This window comes from Macrosteles quadrilineatus, unplaced genomic scaffold, assembly GCF_028750875.1.
Source record: "Macrosteles quadrilineatus isolate MER2022 unplaced genomic scaffold, UCM_ALF_1.0 Scaffold_3__2_contigs__length_128488019, whole genome shotgun sequence".
NCBI lineage: Eukaryota > Metazoa > Arthropoda > Insecta > Hemiptera > Cicadellidae > Macrosteles > Macrosteles quadrilineatus.
The window spans coordinates 73,498,882-73,517,453 of NW_026542596.1; the positions used below are offsets into that span (position 1 = coordinate 73,498,882).

The window sequence follows — 18,572 nt, forward strand, 5'->3', positions numbered from 1 at the left end:
ATGTAAGTGTGTGTTCTTTGTGTTAGACATTCAGCTTGTGATAACGCACAAGCAAGAAGAAGGGACCAACAAATACTCGACTCCGCTGCAAGAAGTGAAGCGAGGAGCTTCGAGCATCGTCATCAATCTGAGTGAAGCCATCGTGGTGCAAGGGGACGTCAAACTAGAGTTCTTCTACAAGCCCAAGATGATGATGAGAAAGGTAACTGGAAATAAACTGGAACTGGTGGTAATAACTGTAAATAATTATAATTTTGACGTTTCAACTACGAGGTCCAATCTTTTATGAGGTTAAAATCTTACTAATAATATTTTTCTATGTTATGTGAGGTTTTCAATGTGCTTAGATAATTATTTCTGTGGAATTAACTTTAAACATATAAAATTAGCTATCTAGTCTACAACAAATCATTACAGTTTTTTGTTTTTTAGATTTTCCTATTAATATAACGATAGGAGTTAACAGACCTTATATAAAGGCTGAAACCTATATCTTGTTTCGTATATAACCCACTGTTGAAATATTATTTGTTTATCGTCAGTCTTTTCCTGCAGGAAAAGATGTTCCATTTTTGGTTCAACACATTCTTTGTGCGGGACCATTCCCTAGTACCTGAGCCGGCAGAGAACGGCAACTCTGATCTGATCCCCGACCGATCCAGTCGATCTCTGAGTTACGAAGAACAACCACTCCCCGATACAAAACATAGGTCAGTTTATTGCAAAATTGTAAATTTAATAAAATAATAAGTGATACCTAGTTTTTTTTGTTTTAACACTACAGTATTGGCGCTTTCTTACTTTTATTTAAGGGAACAGTCCATGTATTTGTCTTGTCTTGTGTCTAACATAGACTTGTTATTTGATAGCACCATTGATGGTGGAATAAATGGCATGTGTGTTCAGAATTGATCTCGCTTGGAATCGAACCAATGATCTTTGGATTTTAAGGCGAGCACTATAACCTCAGCCACCGATACAAAACATTCTGAATCCTAGGAATGAGACTTGAATTGATTATGTTGAGATGACATAAAAATATTAATCTGTACGAATAAAAGTTTTTGTTGGACTTTGAGAGTCAAGGATGTGCAAAAGATGCATAATTTGAGGTGGAAATCACAAAAATCCACTGATTTCATCCACTTAACCTCTTTCACCGTATATTTCAGGTGGGCTTCTCCCACCCAAACTGTGCACACAGGAACTGCCAGAGACAGTAGTCAAACTCAATATACGGTGGTTTCTCTTGGCTGGGGGAAGACAAAGCATTAAACTGCTTGCCCACCAATAACACCTAGTCCTGCAACATATAATTATGGTAAACTTGAAGCTCAAAGTAGCACTCCTTACAGGTCAGGTTAGCTTCTCATGGTTGGGTGTCGTGAATAAGTCGAAGGTTTGGTTTACGCTACATTGAGAAATGCACACACGTAGAGTACAAGGTGTTGATTGCTGCACATTATACTTTAGTTTTGCCCTTGGTTTGTAACCTGTAGCTTGCATGATGTATTGGTTGTTTCAGAGCTGGTTCACTGAGTCTAGATAGTGCAGACACGAGACCACTCATCCTCAGGATAGGAAAGTGGGATCTCGATGATGCCCATAAGGACAAGACCAATAAAATATACAGTCCTGACTTCAGGGTAAGATTTGCAATTAGGAACTGAACTAAAAATTCCAAATATTAAAGAAAGCCTAGAGCCCCCCCCCATGCACCCTTTGATTTCAGAACACTTCTTTTTTACTTGATGACTAATTTTAGCAAATTTCCCTATAGGGAAGTAGCTATTACCGTAGGTGGCACCGTAAGACCTGGGCCCGGGCCCGATTTACTTTATCATTTTGATGTCCCCAGAGGCCAAAAACACCATTCGTTCAAATATATATATATACATATATATATATATATTATTTTCTTGCATGTTTAGGGCTACTAATATAATACATCCGGTTTCGAGCATTCAACATGGTGCCGCCAATTGAGACTGCCGCCGACTGTGAAGTGCATGCTGTAATTGCTTGCCAATAGATGCACATACACAGCGCAAATGTCCAAAATGCTTGAACGGAGAATTGTAGAAACGGTATTTACTTAAAAAAACATGCCTCGTACATACACACATAGGCTACATGATATATCTCTCCTTAATCTTTTGCCGTAAGGAATTAATCAGGTCAGGATAATAAGAAAGAATATAACTTAATCTAGTTTCTGTCACAGTTGGTAACTGTCAATGTCAGTTTAACTCCACTTACTAGATATTTTTCCAGTTTAAATGGCAATTTATAAAATTCTGAATTTCAATTAATTTGTTTGGTTCAGGCGCATCACTAAAAGTGGTCTTGACACCTAGTGCTCCTTTAAGCAAATCTAGGGGTAATTTTTGTACAATTTTGCTATCTAAATTTCTGTAATCCTGAAATTTGAGCTTAGGTTTATAATTATGGAATTCACCGTATATTAATTTATAACAATGAAAAAGGTGAATACCAGTTGGTTTGACAGCTGAGAATTATTGTTTGGGCCAACAATTAAGGCCTAAATGAAGAAATTTCGTGAATCAACATTATTGGCACTTTTTGTTTTATGTTTAATCTAAGGTGTTGTGAGATAAATGTGTTTAACACTGAATATTTTTTTTGGGCTCAGTGGTAGACGCTTTCTGTGTAAACTGTATATACGATGATGTACTAATGTCGGTGTGCATGTGTGGCAGGTAAGCCTGTCCATGGTTAGTGTGCCGGGGGAGACTGACGCAACGTCCTGGCAGCCCCAGCAGCCGCAGGACACGCCTAGTGAAAGCTCCGAGGCAGAATCAAGTGAAGGTTCGTCTCCTGAGGAGGACGAGGAAGGCTGGGAGTCCGGTTAGTATTGAGTCTATATCTTAACTTTGGCTTCTGGGTATTTCTGAGGGGTTGTTAATTTGTTTGGTGGTATAGGGTTGAAGGGAGAACAGACTTACCTTGGTACAGAAAAGCAGGAAGAAACCAGTCGTTTAGCTTCTTAAAACCTTGACAAACAATCTTCAAGATTGAGGGTGTAGCATAGAGCACAAGGGCCTAGATTTTTTAGGATTTTTTGAGAGGATAGCAGGCTTACCTGAATGGGAAAGAGTCCAAACTGGCACAGGAAACACAAAACAAAACTTTACACTATATACACAAAACATTAGAATATTTCACTGTCACTGACAGCATTTTCAACTAAGGAACTTAGTTGAACCTTAGTTGAAAATGCTGTCAGTGACAGTGAAATATTCTAATGTTTTGTGTATATAGTGTAAAGTTTTGTTTTGTGTTTCCTGTGCCAGTTTGGACTCTTTCCCATTCAGGTAAGCCTGCTATCCTCTCAAAAAATCCTAAAAAATCTTCAAGATTGAATTAATATGATTTGAAATTCTAGTTTTATTTTAGCAAACATAGAGAAAAAACCTAGACTTGAGACCAATTTACTTTTTCATCTTGATGTCCCCAAAAACATCATCCGTTAAAATTCATGTATGTCCATATGCACGATAACTGGCGTAAAAATCATATGAATATGATGAAATGTGTGGAGTTTGTGGACCAGCATGATCAGACTGTAAGAACGGAGTTTTTTGGGGTGGTAAATTCTAGTTATCTATCTATATATTAATAGGCAAGCATGTTTCTTTAAAACCTTTTTTCTCAGCTTGTGTGCATCGTGGGGTAAATCTACGCATACCGTTAAGAAAGCTATTATCCTGTAGGTGTGCAGAATCCCTTTATAAATTTAAATAGGCTCGAAGATAAGCGCAAAAAATGAGTTTAAAAATTTGAAAAAATTAACATGGATCTTATGCGTTGCCATGCTGGTGACGAAATAACAACGAAATATAAACAGTAGGGATGGTCAAGTCTCGAAATTTCGGGAAATTTTCGGGAAATTTTAAATCTCGTTACACGAGACGAGATTTCTTTTTGGCCGAGATTTTTATCGAGACGAGAATAAAAAAAAAAAAAAAAAAAAAATTAAAAACGCCTGCAGAAAGTCAATGCAATACCCGCAACACAGGAGCGTGTTGTAGTTGCGTTTCCTTTGAGAAGGCGTTCTTATTTAATTAATTCTTTAAATGTAAATATTACTTTAATAACATTTGAGAAGTTTTGTTAAGTGTAAAACACTTTTAAGTGTCATTTTTAAGTGTGAGGAATGTTTTATTACTATAAAAAGTCAAAACAAGTAACTATTTTATAAAAATTAATATTGCTTTTATTTTATGATTTATTTTATTTTAGGATAAGTTGAACTCTATCCTAACTGATATCACTATGTTTCCTAATTGTAGGCATTTTTAATAAGTTAGGCGTGATTAATAAAAAAATGTTATGCTGACGTTTTTTAATAAAAGATTGTAAATATTCTTGCCTATTATCATTATTTTTGTATTTAAACAGTCATCTAACAATGTTACAAAATCAGGTAAAAATTTTGAACGTGCATTTCCCGTTGTATATGAGAAGGGAAATCCCGTCTCGATCTCGTCTCGAAATTTTATGAGAAATAAAAAATCTCGTCTCGTCTCGTCTCAAACTAAAAATCCAATCTCGTCCATCCCTAATAAACAGAAAATCAAAACAAATGGAAGAAACTCCAATCACATGTTTTATTTACAGTGTGGGGTGAAAATAGAGAAGTGAGTACATTACATATTTTTGGTCGAGTTTCGACCACTGGACGACCTCTCGTTTATTTTATTTTCCAACCCATTTTGTAGAGCTTAAAAAAACTAATAATTAGTACACTAAAGTAAATGTCTAATAGTCTAATGGTTAACAGTTGCATAGATCCTCTCGTACCCGTAACGTCTTGCTCACTATGTTCTCCCAAAGGCTACAAGGATGTTAGTCCAGATTCTGCAATCACAAATCATAACTTGCAAAGTGATAATGCCTACCAAGGCTTAGAGCCCAGTTTAACTTACCAATCCAACTTTAAAGTTGGTAACACAGTCTGTAATAGACGAGAGAAATAATCTGTGTTAAGTAAATGTCCCTCCACTAAAAGTCATAACAAAAATGCAGTTTGTTTACCATGTTCTCAATCAAAAACTAGACCCGCAGAGTTTCTGACTCTGTTGCAAGCCGCAAGTAAATAAGAATAGAACAAGTCAACAATTGTATTTAAATTTTTCAAATGCAGAAACCAAATCTGTATACAGCTTAGAGCTTCGTTAACTGATGTAAGCCTTGTAGGGGCTATTGTTTCATTGTTTATCAGTTATTTAGTATTTCGCTGATTTTTTATTTGTGCTGTCGAAACTTATCTGTGCCTGTAAGTCTGTTCTTCTTAAAGTATAATTATTTTTCCATGTTTTGGTAAAATCTGACTGTAAATGCTTAGTGACATTTTGAATTTAAAGATCATAGATGCAGTGTAGTTGATTTCAGTCTATTGATAGCTATATTGTCTAGTACCTACATTACAACAAACTCATTGGCCTTCTTTAAAAATTCAATAATGAATTTTAAAGATAGTTTTTAATTGGCTATTGATATACTCCGTTTATGCACTTAGTGACCTTTTTATGCAACTCGTGCATTTATAAATTTTTTCTTGGCATGTCATTGGAAGTTCTCGGACAGCCTGAGTTCAATGTACCTTTGACGTCTTCCTCAACAAATATTGAGAACCAATGCAAACCTACATCTATTATTGGTAGTAATGAATAATTATGTTGAAATGACATAATACAATTCCAAAAAAACCTTTCCGTTTGCAATTGCACCACTTTACTACTTATTAGATCTTATTAGAGGTTTCTACAGAGCACTTTGCAACCTTAAAAATATTCAGGAATTAATGTTCATTTTTAATATCCTGCTTATTTCCATCAACTGGCTATGAACAATTTAAATACAATACTCTTTTCAGTTTGGTTTCTTGAGTATCAGAATATGATAGATAAATTATTGATACTGGTACTGTAATAACAACATTTACTCTAATCATAGGGATCATAGGGGGTGTTTAAGATTTCTCATTCAAACTTAACGTTTAAGTAGATTGTTGCATTATAGATTTTACCCAAGAAATACTACATTAAGGCTAAATAACGTGACGTTTAACATAAATAAAATGTTGAATGTAATAATTTTAAATAACCCATAAGAGGTTTAAAACATTGATGTACAGCTAATAGTACCGTTATGGGTCAATCTCTAGTTTTAAACTGCAAAAATATGTATTTAGGCCTTCACAGTTCAAATTATGGTTATTACTTTTTATCTTCACTTTTTAAATTTTAAATTACAAAGTAAATTTGATACTTTCACAATTAAATTAGTAATAAAGAAATATTTTTAACCCTGAACTGATTTGATAGCAGAACAAGTGTTCTTTTTACAAGGTGTTTTATTTACCTTGTCATCAGGGTGGTATCATTGAAACAATCTCTCGTGCTGTTAGAATCTTGACCATTTACCAAACCACTTTAAACAACCATTAAATGCTTAAAAGTCTATTACTTTACTTTTAAGTTTAAGCATTACAAGAACCAGAGTTTTGACGTGATTGCAAAATATTCATATTTCTTGGTTGAATTCACAAATAAAAACACAAATAATAAGTTAGTCGGTGGCTCAGTCAGTAGCGTCACAGACTTCGGGCCCAAGGCAGCGATGTCATGGGTTCAGATCCTGGTCACTGCTGTAAACATTTTATCAGTTTACAGTTCACCTTTGTACCGTACTGGCTCACCCCTTGCTAATTGCTTAACATTGGCATCCTTTTAAAAAAATCACCAGAAATAATAGCTAGTTTATAATATAGTGAGGTATTTTAGCCTTTTGGTGTCGTATGTTTAGGATAACTGACGGTGAGCCATTGTCGAGTCAGTAAGTTGATATTTTATGCTTGAAGCAGCATCTATGAATTTAGTAGCTAGCATCAATACTAAACACGCTCTCTGGCTTGTGTATTATGTACATAGGCTATTTAGTTTTTTTATTATTTATTAATGCAACATACCAAGGGAGTTCATTACTTTTTTGACTCGATGTTCTATTTTAAAGTTTATTTAAAATCAACCAAAAAACGTGTCTCAATTTTTTGATCATTCTATTTTTATCATATCAGGTATATTTAATTGCAGGAAACTGTACGGTAAACATTTTAGATTTCTTTGATATGTAATTCAAATTCATTGGTGCGTCATTCGTAGTTAGATTTGTAAAATTAATTTGGTACTTTCCTGTTAAAGGGAACATTCATTACTATCGATGATTTATTTTTGATATATCTATATTTTTGTTTTACTTCACGATTGGTATTCCTTCTGTTTTAATATCTTCAAACTCATTTAAATCACAAATTAAGAACTAAAACTTGTTTAGGCAAAAATAATAGCCTATATATTGGATTTGGACATGAAACTATTCTAAACTAACCTAACCTAACTAACCAAACTTGCTGTATAGGCTAAGTTACTGTTTCAAAATTACATTTGATAACAGAAAAGGCATATGGGGAATAGGCTATCAAACGGAATTTTGAAATGTTACAGCAAGTTTGGTTGGTTAGGTTGGTTTAGAACAGTTTCATTTCAATATAATATTTTTTTAAATTGTTTGTTAATACTGAACAATATTTATTTACTCTATCCTATATTGTACTTGTCAGCTGATATATTTCAATTTGTTGCTATCAATATATCGGATGGAAAACAAAAATATCGATATATCGAAAAGAAATCATCGATAATAATGAATGTTCCCTTTAACAGGAAAATACCATTAAGTTATCTGTGATTTTATATAAATATAGTTACTATGAGTTGATATATATCTATTTATGGTGGCAAATAATTTCTCTGAAGTAATTGAGATTTTATATCTAGCCTACAGCATTTTTGCTACTTGGTCATATAACTTTAATTTTGTACTAAAATATAAATTTAATGTTTTATTCTTTTCCCACAAAAAATCATATTTATCAATGAATTTTCATCACAATAAACAGACTTAATTATTCTGGTTTCAAATACGTTTTTCGAGAATGTCAAAAACTATTTTTAATTTTGTAATTTAAAGCGTAATGGGATCAATCCTTTCCAAGCGTTGCAATCTGTGAACTTTCTGGTTGCACCTTGTAAATGTTCATGGTTATTTGTATTGACCTCTACAAGTTTTACTTAGTAACATGGTGTTAAACATATTTATAATGAGGTAAAACGTTTAAATATTGATTCACTTTCTCTGATTCAACATACTAAATAAAATAAAGTTATAAAGTTAAGATCATTGTGTACACTCTGCCTTAGGAATACTGTGTTCAATTAAGATACAAACTACAATATTTGCTTCATTCATAAACTCATAACTCGTTTAAAAGTTATATTTATTCGTATTAATAATTTCATGAGAAACAACTTGTGACGTAAAATGTAGAACGTTGCACGTTGAGCTTGTTTTGAATTCTTAGTTTTATTATTCATTAGGTATTTACTCACTAGCTGTATTATTTAAGCATTACAGTATAACCTATAAACATAAGTAGGCTTTATGTACGTGATTTCATTTATGTTAGAAGGACTTTTAAAACTAACATTCACTCTATGCAGTTACTTTTGTGTGGCAATGTTCCGGTAAGGCGCGTGTTGTAGGGGCAGCTTTGTTGCATCAGAGTTTTTGTCGTGTTGTCAAGTCTATTGGGGAATGAACTACCCTATGTGCAAGTTATACAAGCGTTTTATCTGTTGCGTTAGATCCTGTAAAGTCAGCGTAAACAATGTGACCGGATCAGTAAACTGTCAGTAAATACGCGGCAGATCTGCTACCTCACCCCCACCTCAGATGTGGCCTGCGGTCCAACTCTCTACCTGCTCACTAGTAACTCTTCATCCCAAAATATATTTAAGGTATCAGATTAAAAATTGACTGGGGGATAGCCCAACTCCGCGCAGTGATCAGCTTTTGAATTAGGAATAGTTTTATGGCCCCGGATGGGTCCAGTCCAATTCCTCCTGGTGGCCACTTCTAATCCCTAGGCTACCCAGCAATCTTTAGGTTAGGTCAATTTGGGGTAGGTCAGGTTACATTTATAACAATTTCAAACTACAAATCTCTTTATTCTTGACAGTTACAAACTGCATAACAGTGTCAATAAAACAAACAAAAGCTTCAAAAAGCTAATTAAAACAAATTTGTTCTTACAGACAAAAATCTAAAACTAAAGATCATTGTTTAGTCTCTTCAAATACAAACTCTCTGCAGTCAATGCTGAGAGAGCAAAAGTTGACCCCCGCGTGTGGCAATTTTTTGTCAGGCCGAAATGTTGATCCATTGTTGCGGCGCAATCGCTACGTAACTACACGGCGCTCCCAGCGCCAGAACCTATGGTACCTGCAACACGTCTGACAGTCTATATTTAATTCTTTTTGTCTATGCCTAAAGCCTCTCCACCCTTCTGGTGAAGTTGGTATGTTTCCAACAAATAGTGGAAACTGTTAAAACTGATTTGCACTGCATCCATGTTGAATACTGTAGCAAACAACTGATCTGCAGATCGCGAGCGGATGTTTGGCAGACCGCGGGCACCCTAGGTACCTATCACAGCGTCGTTTAACAGCTCCACCACCGAGCGTTTCGTTGATGATACAGTGTTTTTTTATGCTTTGTACAACAGCTCTGCTTTGGTCGTCAACGTTTTATCTGCCTCAACAAAGCTGTCCATATAACATTTGCCTAAATCCAACCAAGGGCAAATTATTAATGTAGGGCTCCTAAGGCTAGCCACTCAATCTGATATTTTTCGGTTGTGTGCAGCTGAAAACAGAGTTGGAAGGTATCGTCTGCTTTCCGACACTGACATCAGGCATGAGGAAATCTTTCATTCATGATAAATCTAACATTTACTGAATAAACCTAGTGGTAAGCATTGCAATTTTTGATTTCCGCTTTTGCTAGCCATGCCATTCCGTTACTTTTGGTTTTATTGTTTGGTTTTGACACATATCATCGCTTCCTCACAACAACTTACCCTGCGTTTGCTGTGTGTTGGTCACTAACCAGTTTTTTATGGCATGCAGTTGTTATGTGTTTGGGTTTGAGTTACATTTTGTTTCAACCAGTAACATAACAATACACACATTATCAACAGACAGTGATAATTTTTTATTCACTGATATTAAGTCATTTGAGATAAATTGGGGAAGAAGTGTGATATTGAAGTTTTGCAGTTTACTTATGAATTAAAATATCCAAAACAATTGACAGTATTATACTCTGTGAGCGACTCATGTTCAATTTAAACATAAAATTTGCTACAGTTGAATTTTATATATGTATGGAATGTCTACACCAGGTAGGCCCAATTAGGCATGCACCACACATTTTTTTGTAGTTTTCCCCTGGCACATTTACTTATTTTAATTATCTATATCAGTTGACAACTCGTTTTTGAGTAACCAGCATGAGTAACCTTTAGTCAACTTGACTAATTAGTATTTAGTCAAGCCAGTCATGGCCCTTTATGAATATTAGTTGATACTAAAAACATTTTGCCAAATGAAAGGAAATCATTGTCTAGAATAAATGGCTCCTTTTGTGGCAAATTAATTTAAAAGTTTTAAATAAATTGTAATTTACAGAATAATGTCTTATTTGCTTTCTTAGAACTTTTAATTAGAAATAAACAAGAAACACAAGTTTTAAACACGACACCTGTGCTTGTATTTGCCATTTTTAAAGTTAGTACAAACTATTTACATATTTTGAAAGAATCTATGGTCTTTCGCACACCTAAATCTGATAGTATTCCTTCAAGCAATACACTATATTGTTGTTCCACAAACATCAAACATAACAAGATTGAATCAAAGTTTATTATTACAAAAGAGTATTTAAATACTACGATGGTACAATTTATCAAAAGTCATAGAACGCATTCCAAGAATAGTATTGGCCAACCATTTCTTCAGTTCATGGTGCAGTTTGGCAGTGCAGTCATGTTCGTCATGCAGTCCAGTCATCACTCAATCGTAAGGTTAGGTTGGTTTGTGATCCCAGGTCTTGTGTCACCACACCGTAGAACTTTAACTCCATTTCAAGTGTTGTACAAACGTAGGTCTCGATTTCAGAGTGGGTACATTTTTTCATCATTCACCTAAATAGTGTTGATAGTAAGGTCTTTTAACAAGAAATATTTTATTGCTTTAGTGAATTGGACGGACATTGAGTTGAGATGAAGGTCTTTGGCATTTCTGTCCTTGAGTGAGAAAGGGTATCATCTGCGCACATGATTGGTAAAGTATCTCCGTTATAAATTTAGTCATTAGTCAGTCAAATAAACAAAAGTTCTCTATTTAGTTTTTCCAGGATTTGTCGGTTTCTTAGATTTTTTCAGTTTTCTTTGGTAGATCAAAATTTGAATGTGCCCTGTGAGGTTTGAACTAATTGTTTACCAAGTTAGCTGCAACGTGTTTCTAAAGGAATTTTTTTTTTGAATAGTCAAAGAAAATTTCAGAAATAAATAGTTGCATAATTAACTGTCTATTCGGTTAAATATGAATCCTATGCAGAATGCAATTGATAAATAAGAAGATTTTTTGAATCAACGTTGAATGTTACAAGAGTTGAGGAAATAGAGATACTTTTAACGAGAAATTTACTTAAGCTGGTTGATCCTTTCTTATGTTTAGGAAGACAAAATCTCTGGGATGTGTTTTAAGTTACATCATCGCTGCTTCCAATCGTAATGATCAAGTCACTATATCTATATATTTAATATAATAAATTATTTCTCTTAGGCAGATTGGAACATGTGTTCTTAAAAGAACTTGTTTACTATTAACACTGTCCCAGTGTTTAACCGTCTGGTTTGGTATTTACTTGGCATTACAATTAATGTTTCTTTTGAATGACTGTTTCATTTGAGGAAGGAGAACTCATTTTTGTACATGTTTTAATCGCAATATTTCCTTTGTGATAGATGGAGGCTTTGTCTTTTCTAATGATAGGCTCTGTCAAGAATATTGACAGTTCTTTCCTTGGGTCACTTTTGCTGTTAAGCTTATCTTGAAGTTTTCATATTGCACTGTTCTTAATCCTGACAGCATTTGGGAGCGAGCTGGTCTGGTAGTTAGAGCGCAGGACTTTAGTCCCTAAGGTTCTGGGTTCGAATCCTGCCAAATCACCAATGGATTTTAACGAAGTGATAATGCAACCTAGGTCTAGCTTGAAGTAATGTGACAAACGTCCTTTGGCTTGTGCCTAGCGTCCCAGGGGGGGGGGGGGGGAATCTTGACAGTATTATTTTATGTATATTCTATGTAGTTTAGGTTATTGGTGTTAATGGTTTCAATTTCTGAGTTATTTAAGTCTTGGTGTAAAGGTAACCAATCTTTTTCATTTCTAAACATTTCATTCAAATTGTTTTTTAAGGTTATTGAGCTTAAAATGTTTGTTTAGTTTCTAATAACTTATTTTTATTTGTTATCTTTAAATCCTTTGCTCAGGGTAAACTTAAAGCTAATTTCTCTTTACTACCTATTTTACAGTTTGGGTCAGGGGAATTTCAATAAAGGGGTTACCTTTTTAGGTTCTGAATTTCCTTCTATTATTTGTTTTGACATACTTTGGTTAGAGTAAAAAAAATAAATAAAAAATATAGACCTTAGATACAAGTTTAATCTCAAACAGGTTGTTTCCAAGTTTGCTGTTTTTATCTAAGGTAGTGTAACTTCCTAGCTGGTTTTAGGTAAGCTACTGTAGCTTCCCGTTATGTGTCGCCAAAGTGCAGGAAGTGGCTTTGTAGGTCTTATAAACCAGATATTTTCAACTTTATTGATCCATGATTTAGTGTAGTTGGTCGTTGACTTTTAATAGATTTTTATACAGGCATTTTTACAGTTCTCTGTGATGGTGTATAATTTCTCTGTCGCACAATCTGATGAGATTCTCAAATTCTTCCTTGCCTTTAATAGTTGACACTACTTTCAGCTTCTGTGCGCATATGCTAACACAGATTCTTAATTGTTCATTAAAACTTATTCTCGTATTCTGAGTAAGTGTTGTTACAATCTTATATTCAGTTCTGGTTCATTGTGTTAGCGTGCTTGCAAAGAATTCTTGGTCCCAGCCTAATCCTAAGTTAATTATCCTAATTACGTTCATCCAACTCTTGGCAGTTTTCTGGTCCTGGTTTTGGCTTTGGATCCACTAATACCTCAATACCTCTTGTGACGTCGATAGCTAGAATGTCTGGATGGACTGAGGTAAAAAATAAAAACTAAATACACACACTAACTTACTATCGATTGATTGTTTAAACTCCTAAAATTTAATTTAACCTTTTGGAAATTTGCAGACATAAATTAAACCTTAGCTGTTCTAATCAGAGTAATTATTATTACTCAAATCCATGAATCATCACCAAGGTTTTCATTTGCAAATACTTGGCTGATCTATTTGATGAATAAGCCATTTCTTAATCAAGTGTATTTGGTTGTTTCCTGATTAGTCAAAGAATGAGTCAACATTCTTGTTTTAAGATTAACCTTAAAAATGGATTTGAGTCTTTGGTATTAGGCTACTTTAGGCATTCAAAATATTGTTTGCTGATTATAGAATATTTTTTCTAAACAATGTTAAGTAATAAAAAACAAGAAACTTGTGGGTTGTGTACAATAAAAATGAACGTATCAATCAATTACGTTCTGACACTGATTCAACACTTTAATGAAACACATTTTTACTGTAAATTTCATAGCAATGATTTGACATTGACACATCATAAACAAAAACTTTTTTTAAATGCTTGTCAATTATTTTTTTCAAGTACAACAAACTTTAAATTATTGTTTTGCACACAAGATCTGTGTTTTTACTTCAATCAAATATACAATTACAAGCTACCTTTGTTTGATCTAATGTTTAATTTTATTTTTTTGTAATCCAAGTCAAACAAGAAAGTTGCTTTCTTATGAGTTAAGTCTAACAGTCTCCAGTGTTGTAGATGTAAATGACCACATTGAGCCTATCTTTTGTGTTGGTTACTGATGTCTGGTGCAATGTGTTGCCAGGTTTTGGACACAGATTTGAGCCTGACCTCTACAAAGGCTAGCAGAGCCGTCGGCCTTCTCGCCTCAATACTCTTAGATGTGTACTGGCTTTATAGCTCTAGTTTTTTCGCCCTCTTTTACTTTCTAGTATTTCTCAATTGCCCCTCGATTCTTAGTACAAAGACCACTTTGTTATTAATTTCTATTTTTAATTTTCTTTTCCGCGGTTCGGATATTAAATTGTTTTTAAAATTGGCTCAAACGGGTGATATTTGAAATGAATGTGTTTTAATAAGCGAGATTGAAAGAATGTAAATGTGTAAGTAAACATGTCAAACATTATGTACAGTTAAATTTGTTCACCCTTCCGTCCTTGCGCCCGATCTCGGTTGATAACACAGAGGCTTACTCGATATCGCATGTGTAAATAATAGGTATAAATATATATATATATGTTATGTTTGAAGTTTTCTAACTGTAATTATATTTAATGTTTAAAGTAGTTTGATGTATCGACGTTTCTGTTTCGCTGTAACGGATGTGTCGAGGTTAAGTTTGTGGCAGTTGGGACGGAAGGCGATTCTCCTCTTTTGATCTCATTTAAAAGTAGCTTGAATGTGTAAGGAATGAACGGGGTGCGTAAAGCTCTTCTCAGGGACTTCAAGGATTGTCATGTACAAACTAGAATTACGTGAACGGCCCGATATTGTAACATATTACACACTTAGTTTAGTCGATCGTACCACTGGCTAGGAAATACTAAAATATTCACCTTTTGCAATTATCTTGTACGTTTAACTCTCTTGTCAGTGTCTTTCTTAATTGATACTACAATTTTAATAACATGTGTAAAATGTGTTTGCATTGGAAATTAAATGCATTGACAATTTTCAATACCGAATTAAATTTATTTATTTCTTCCTTGTCTATCTTTCAAGTAGAATTTAGTCTTATGGACAAAAAATGTCTGTTTGAAATTTCAGTTATTTCTTTTTCTTCTCATTCCACAGTCAGTGAAATATTACATGGCCTAAATTACATAGATGTGTAGATTTTTATGAATTGTGGGATGATCCTGCAAAGATTGCCAGTTCAGTTTCTAAGAACATCCAAGCATTGACTATTGGATACAGAAGTAGACATCTCATCCATATGGACCAGCTGTTGTCAATTTTTTACTAAAAAAGATTGTAGTTGTGTGAGTCAGTCACAGAATGCTCTAGTGTCTAAAATTCAATGTTCTACCTTATTTTATGTTGCTGACATAGTTGATGGGTCATAACAGTCGGTATAGCTCACAATAAGTCATTCCATCAGTTTGACTTGGTAAAAAAACATCATGTATTCAACAGAAATTAGTAATTTAGATCAGCGCAATCTGTTGGTGGCTCACATCAACTTTGACAAATTTGGAAATTTGATTAAAAAACTTGAGAAAACTTTAACATGATGTCTTGCATCACTAGTCATAGATCCAAGTAAACTTAACATAACCTCAAAAATAAATTGTTGCAAGTTTTAAGACTTTCTCAAGTACAGTAGACTCCCTCTTATCCGGACATCGGTTTAACCGGACTCCTCGGCAGAAATGACATCTCTTTAACCGAACAATTTTTATCAGCTCATTGGTTTAACCGGACTAGATCAGCAGGAAGTGGGCAGTACTGAAACGACTGTTCTCGTGGGAAAGATGTGAGACCAGTGTGATCACGTGTCTGAATACAATGCTCTCCTAAATTTAAGTAGAATATCACAGTAAACAGTCCGTTTCAACGAGTTTTTGGGGACGTTGGTTTAACCGGGATTCGTCTGGGACATCAATCAGTTGAATTATTCTGAAATATGTTGGCAACCAGAGTTATAATTTATATCTAGAGACGTTTGTTTATAATGGTGTCAAAGTATTCAATAATCTGGTTATTTAAAAGTTGTAACAAATAAAGCTTTTATTTCAGACACAACTAATTTGTTGGCAAACTTTTCAATTATGACATTGCTGACAAATGTAGCAATCACTGGCAACCCAGCAAAAATTGCAATCTTATTTTCCAATACTAAATTGAACTTTTAATAGAATATAACCACAAAATCAAAACTTTCTTGTCAGTTTGACATTTTTCTCGGGCTATTTTAATTCAGGTTATAAAGCAAAGTTGTTTTGTTTAAGCCAAATGAATTTTTTTACTAATATTGAAAAGCTAACATGATAGTATTTTACATCTATATGTCTTAGAATTGTAGATGTATTTCCCAGCCTTAAGCAACTTCAACTGTAAATCAAAACTTAGCTGAAAACTACACTGCCGAGTGCCATCAAAACAAAACTAGATTTATATTTTAGGTAAAAAAATGCAATGTGCTCTGTAGATAACAATATTTTATTCCAACTCAACTCAACTGTCATACTAGTGTAAAAATAATCTCATGTAGGCTATTGACTTATTACTTAGAAATGGCATGTCGACTTAATATTAGTGTGATTGGGAAAGGGTTTCAAAATTTATTTGAACATTGTGAAAACATAAATGTTATAGATGCCCACTTTGGTTTTTTGTACTTGAATTTTAACTATTTGTTATCTTGGTCCCTCAAATGTGCTGGTCATGGATAGGTCTACATAAACACGTTAGCCTGCCTGTCTGAAGTAAGTATTATCTGGTATATGATAGTTTACTTTTGATGTGTGATTTAGAATTTTTTTCACTTGTATTTAGGAGATTAGGATTATTGTAAAAATAAGTACCGGTATGTTTTAAATCATGGTTTTAAAGTAAATAAAATATAAAGAACATGGTTTAAGTTTCCTGGCTTCGTCAAGTGATCTTTGTTTCAAGTTGTACCCTACAGTACATTACTATATATTTTACTATATGACTCATCTTCCGGCGCCGCCGCATGTGTTACCTATAATAGTACTGGTCGGTTTTTAAAGTATTTATTAGTTTTTGTATTTTTGTCGAGTGTTTGTGTCATGTGTGTTCTGAATGTCGACGGATCTAGCCAAATTGGATAGAAGACCAGACGTTTTTGTCACCTGATGATGGACTCTTAAAGAAGTCCAAAACTAGTAGTGTACTACTAAAAACAAGGATCACTTAATGAAGCCAGGTAACTTAAAGCCATTTTGCTCAAATTTAATGATCCAGAGGCAAATTACAACATTAATAGGAAGGAATAAATTATTATTTGTAGTTAAGCAAATTATATCTGGAAAATTAAATATACTGTTTACTAAAATAAAAGCATAACAGCCATTAATTGTCATGATTGGCCATAGATTTTCATGTTTTCCAAATAATTTTTTTTCTATAAAAATCTACCAAGAAGGTCAAATTTGTATCAAGGATTTATTCGGCATGATTAGTTTCGTTGAAATGTCATATGAGATAATTACTTATCTGATGCCAAACTGTACTACCATCACCTGCCATATTTATGGATTGTCATTTTTTCAGGCGAATCGACTTACCTGTAGTAAAGACTGCCAAGAAGATCTGTGATGTTGCGGGATTCAGTTCAAATTTACGTTTCCATTCTTCCTTAAAGTAATTTTAAGTGACATTTTAAATTTTATTTATTATACACTTTCATGGACAGTTTATTATATGTGTACTTTATACAAATTCTGTTACTTCTTTTTAAATGTATTAGATATAGGTAAAACTTGTTGTTTTACGTTTGTGATATGGTATTGTAAAATATAACAACCATGTACAAACATGGACGCTCTAGCTTTATATTTTGTTTTTAATTATTCCCTGGTTTATATTAACCTTTTTGTTTTTACTAAAAATGTATTTATTTTTGGCTATAATCCTAATGGATGCATTGGTTATTTTAAAATTCAAACAACACAATGCCCAAATGTAAATACAAACTAATGTTAGTTGTCAAAAATCTAATTCTCAGCTGTTTTAGAATGCACAAACATGTAAAATTAGAATGAAATACATTTAAATGTTTATTTTTTTAAACTCATTTTAATAGTTTTTGCTTTGGTTGAAGTCAATATAAAATAATTTTTAGGCTTTCATAATTGTATGCAGCACTTGGCAACCTCTGGGTTCACAAATTGTCGTGTTGGTAAGGTTTTACTGTTCCTCCATCAACTTTTAACACGTTCGCTGCTGACCGCTAGATGCCGGGACGGCGTCAGGAGCTGAACTTAACGCTCGCCGCTGCGTAACATTGCCACCAATACACTGAATTACAGTAAAAACATCAGTAGTTATACTGGATGGCAATGTTCTGCAATAAAACTAGCTTTGGACATAGTACTAACTAAGTGATTCTGATAGATAGCAGCACTAACCAGGTTGCAGTTGGTAAAGTAGTGTCGCTATCTAGCAGGAAAGAGCAGGGACAAAGCCCTGTTCTATAGGACCCTGGTGGTGATTTTGGGGAACTATATTTTTTATTGTCAGAAAAGTATGTCGCCACGAGCTGCAAAGAAATATAGGGCGCTCGCGACGAACTGGCTGATCCATGGAAACGTTAAACAACAATGACCGGTGTCGTTCCGGAATGTTCCTAGCTCCTGGCGCTGTG

General features: G+C 34.0%; 1 protein-coding gene across 8 annotated transcripts in view; it reads left to right on the top strand.

Moving 5' to 3' along the window:
- Positions 1–17,761, top strand: part of LOC128989592 (phosphatidylinositol 3,4,5-trisphosphate 3-phosphatase and dual-specificity protein phosphatase PTEN-like) — a 29,547-nt gene extending 11,786 nt beyond the window's left edge. For 2 of the 8 annotated variants that reach the window (XM_054411509.1, XM_054411510.1), the window contains exons 6-11: positions 27–202; positions 556–710; positions 1,526–1,646; positions 2,721–2,868; positions 9,790–9,894; positions 14,046–14,918. In XM_054411509.1, coding sequence (XP_054267484.1) covers positions 27–202; positions 556–710; positions 1,526–1,646; positions 2,721–2,868; positions 9,790–9,863 — 674 coding nt within the window. In that variant the 3' untranslated portion in view covers positions 9,864–9,894; positions 14,046–14,918. Of the gene's footprint in view, positions 1–26; positions 203–555; positions 711–1,525; positions 1,647–2,720; positions 2,869–6,831; positions 6,862–9,789; positions 9,895–11,181; positions 11,268–14,045; positions 14,919–16,635; positions 16,669–17,479 lie in introns of those variants that run through there. The other 6 variants (XR_008490456.1, XM_054411512.1, XM_054411515.1 and 3 more) reach the window with 6 other exon arrangements.
- Positions 17,762–18,572: the final 811 nt, after the last annotated feature.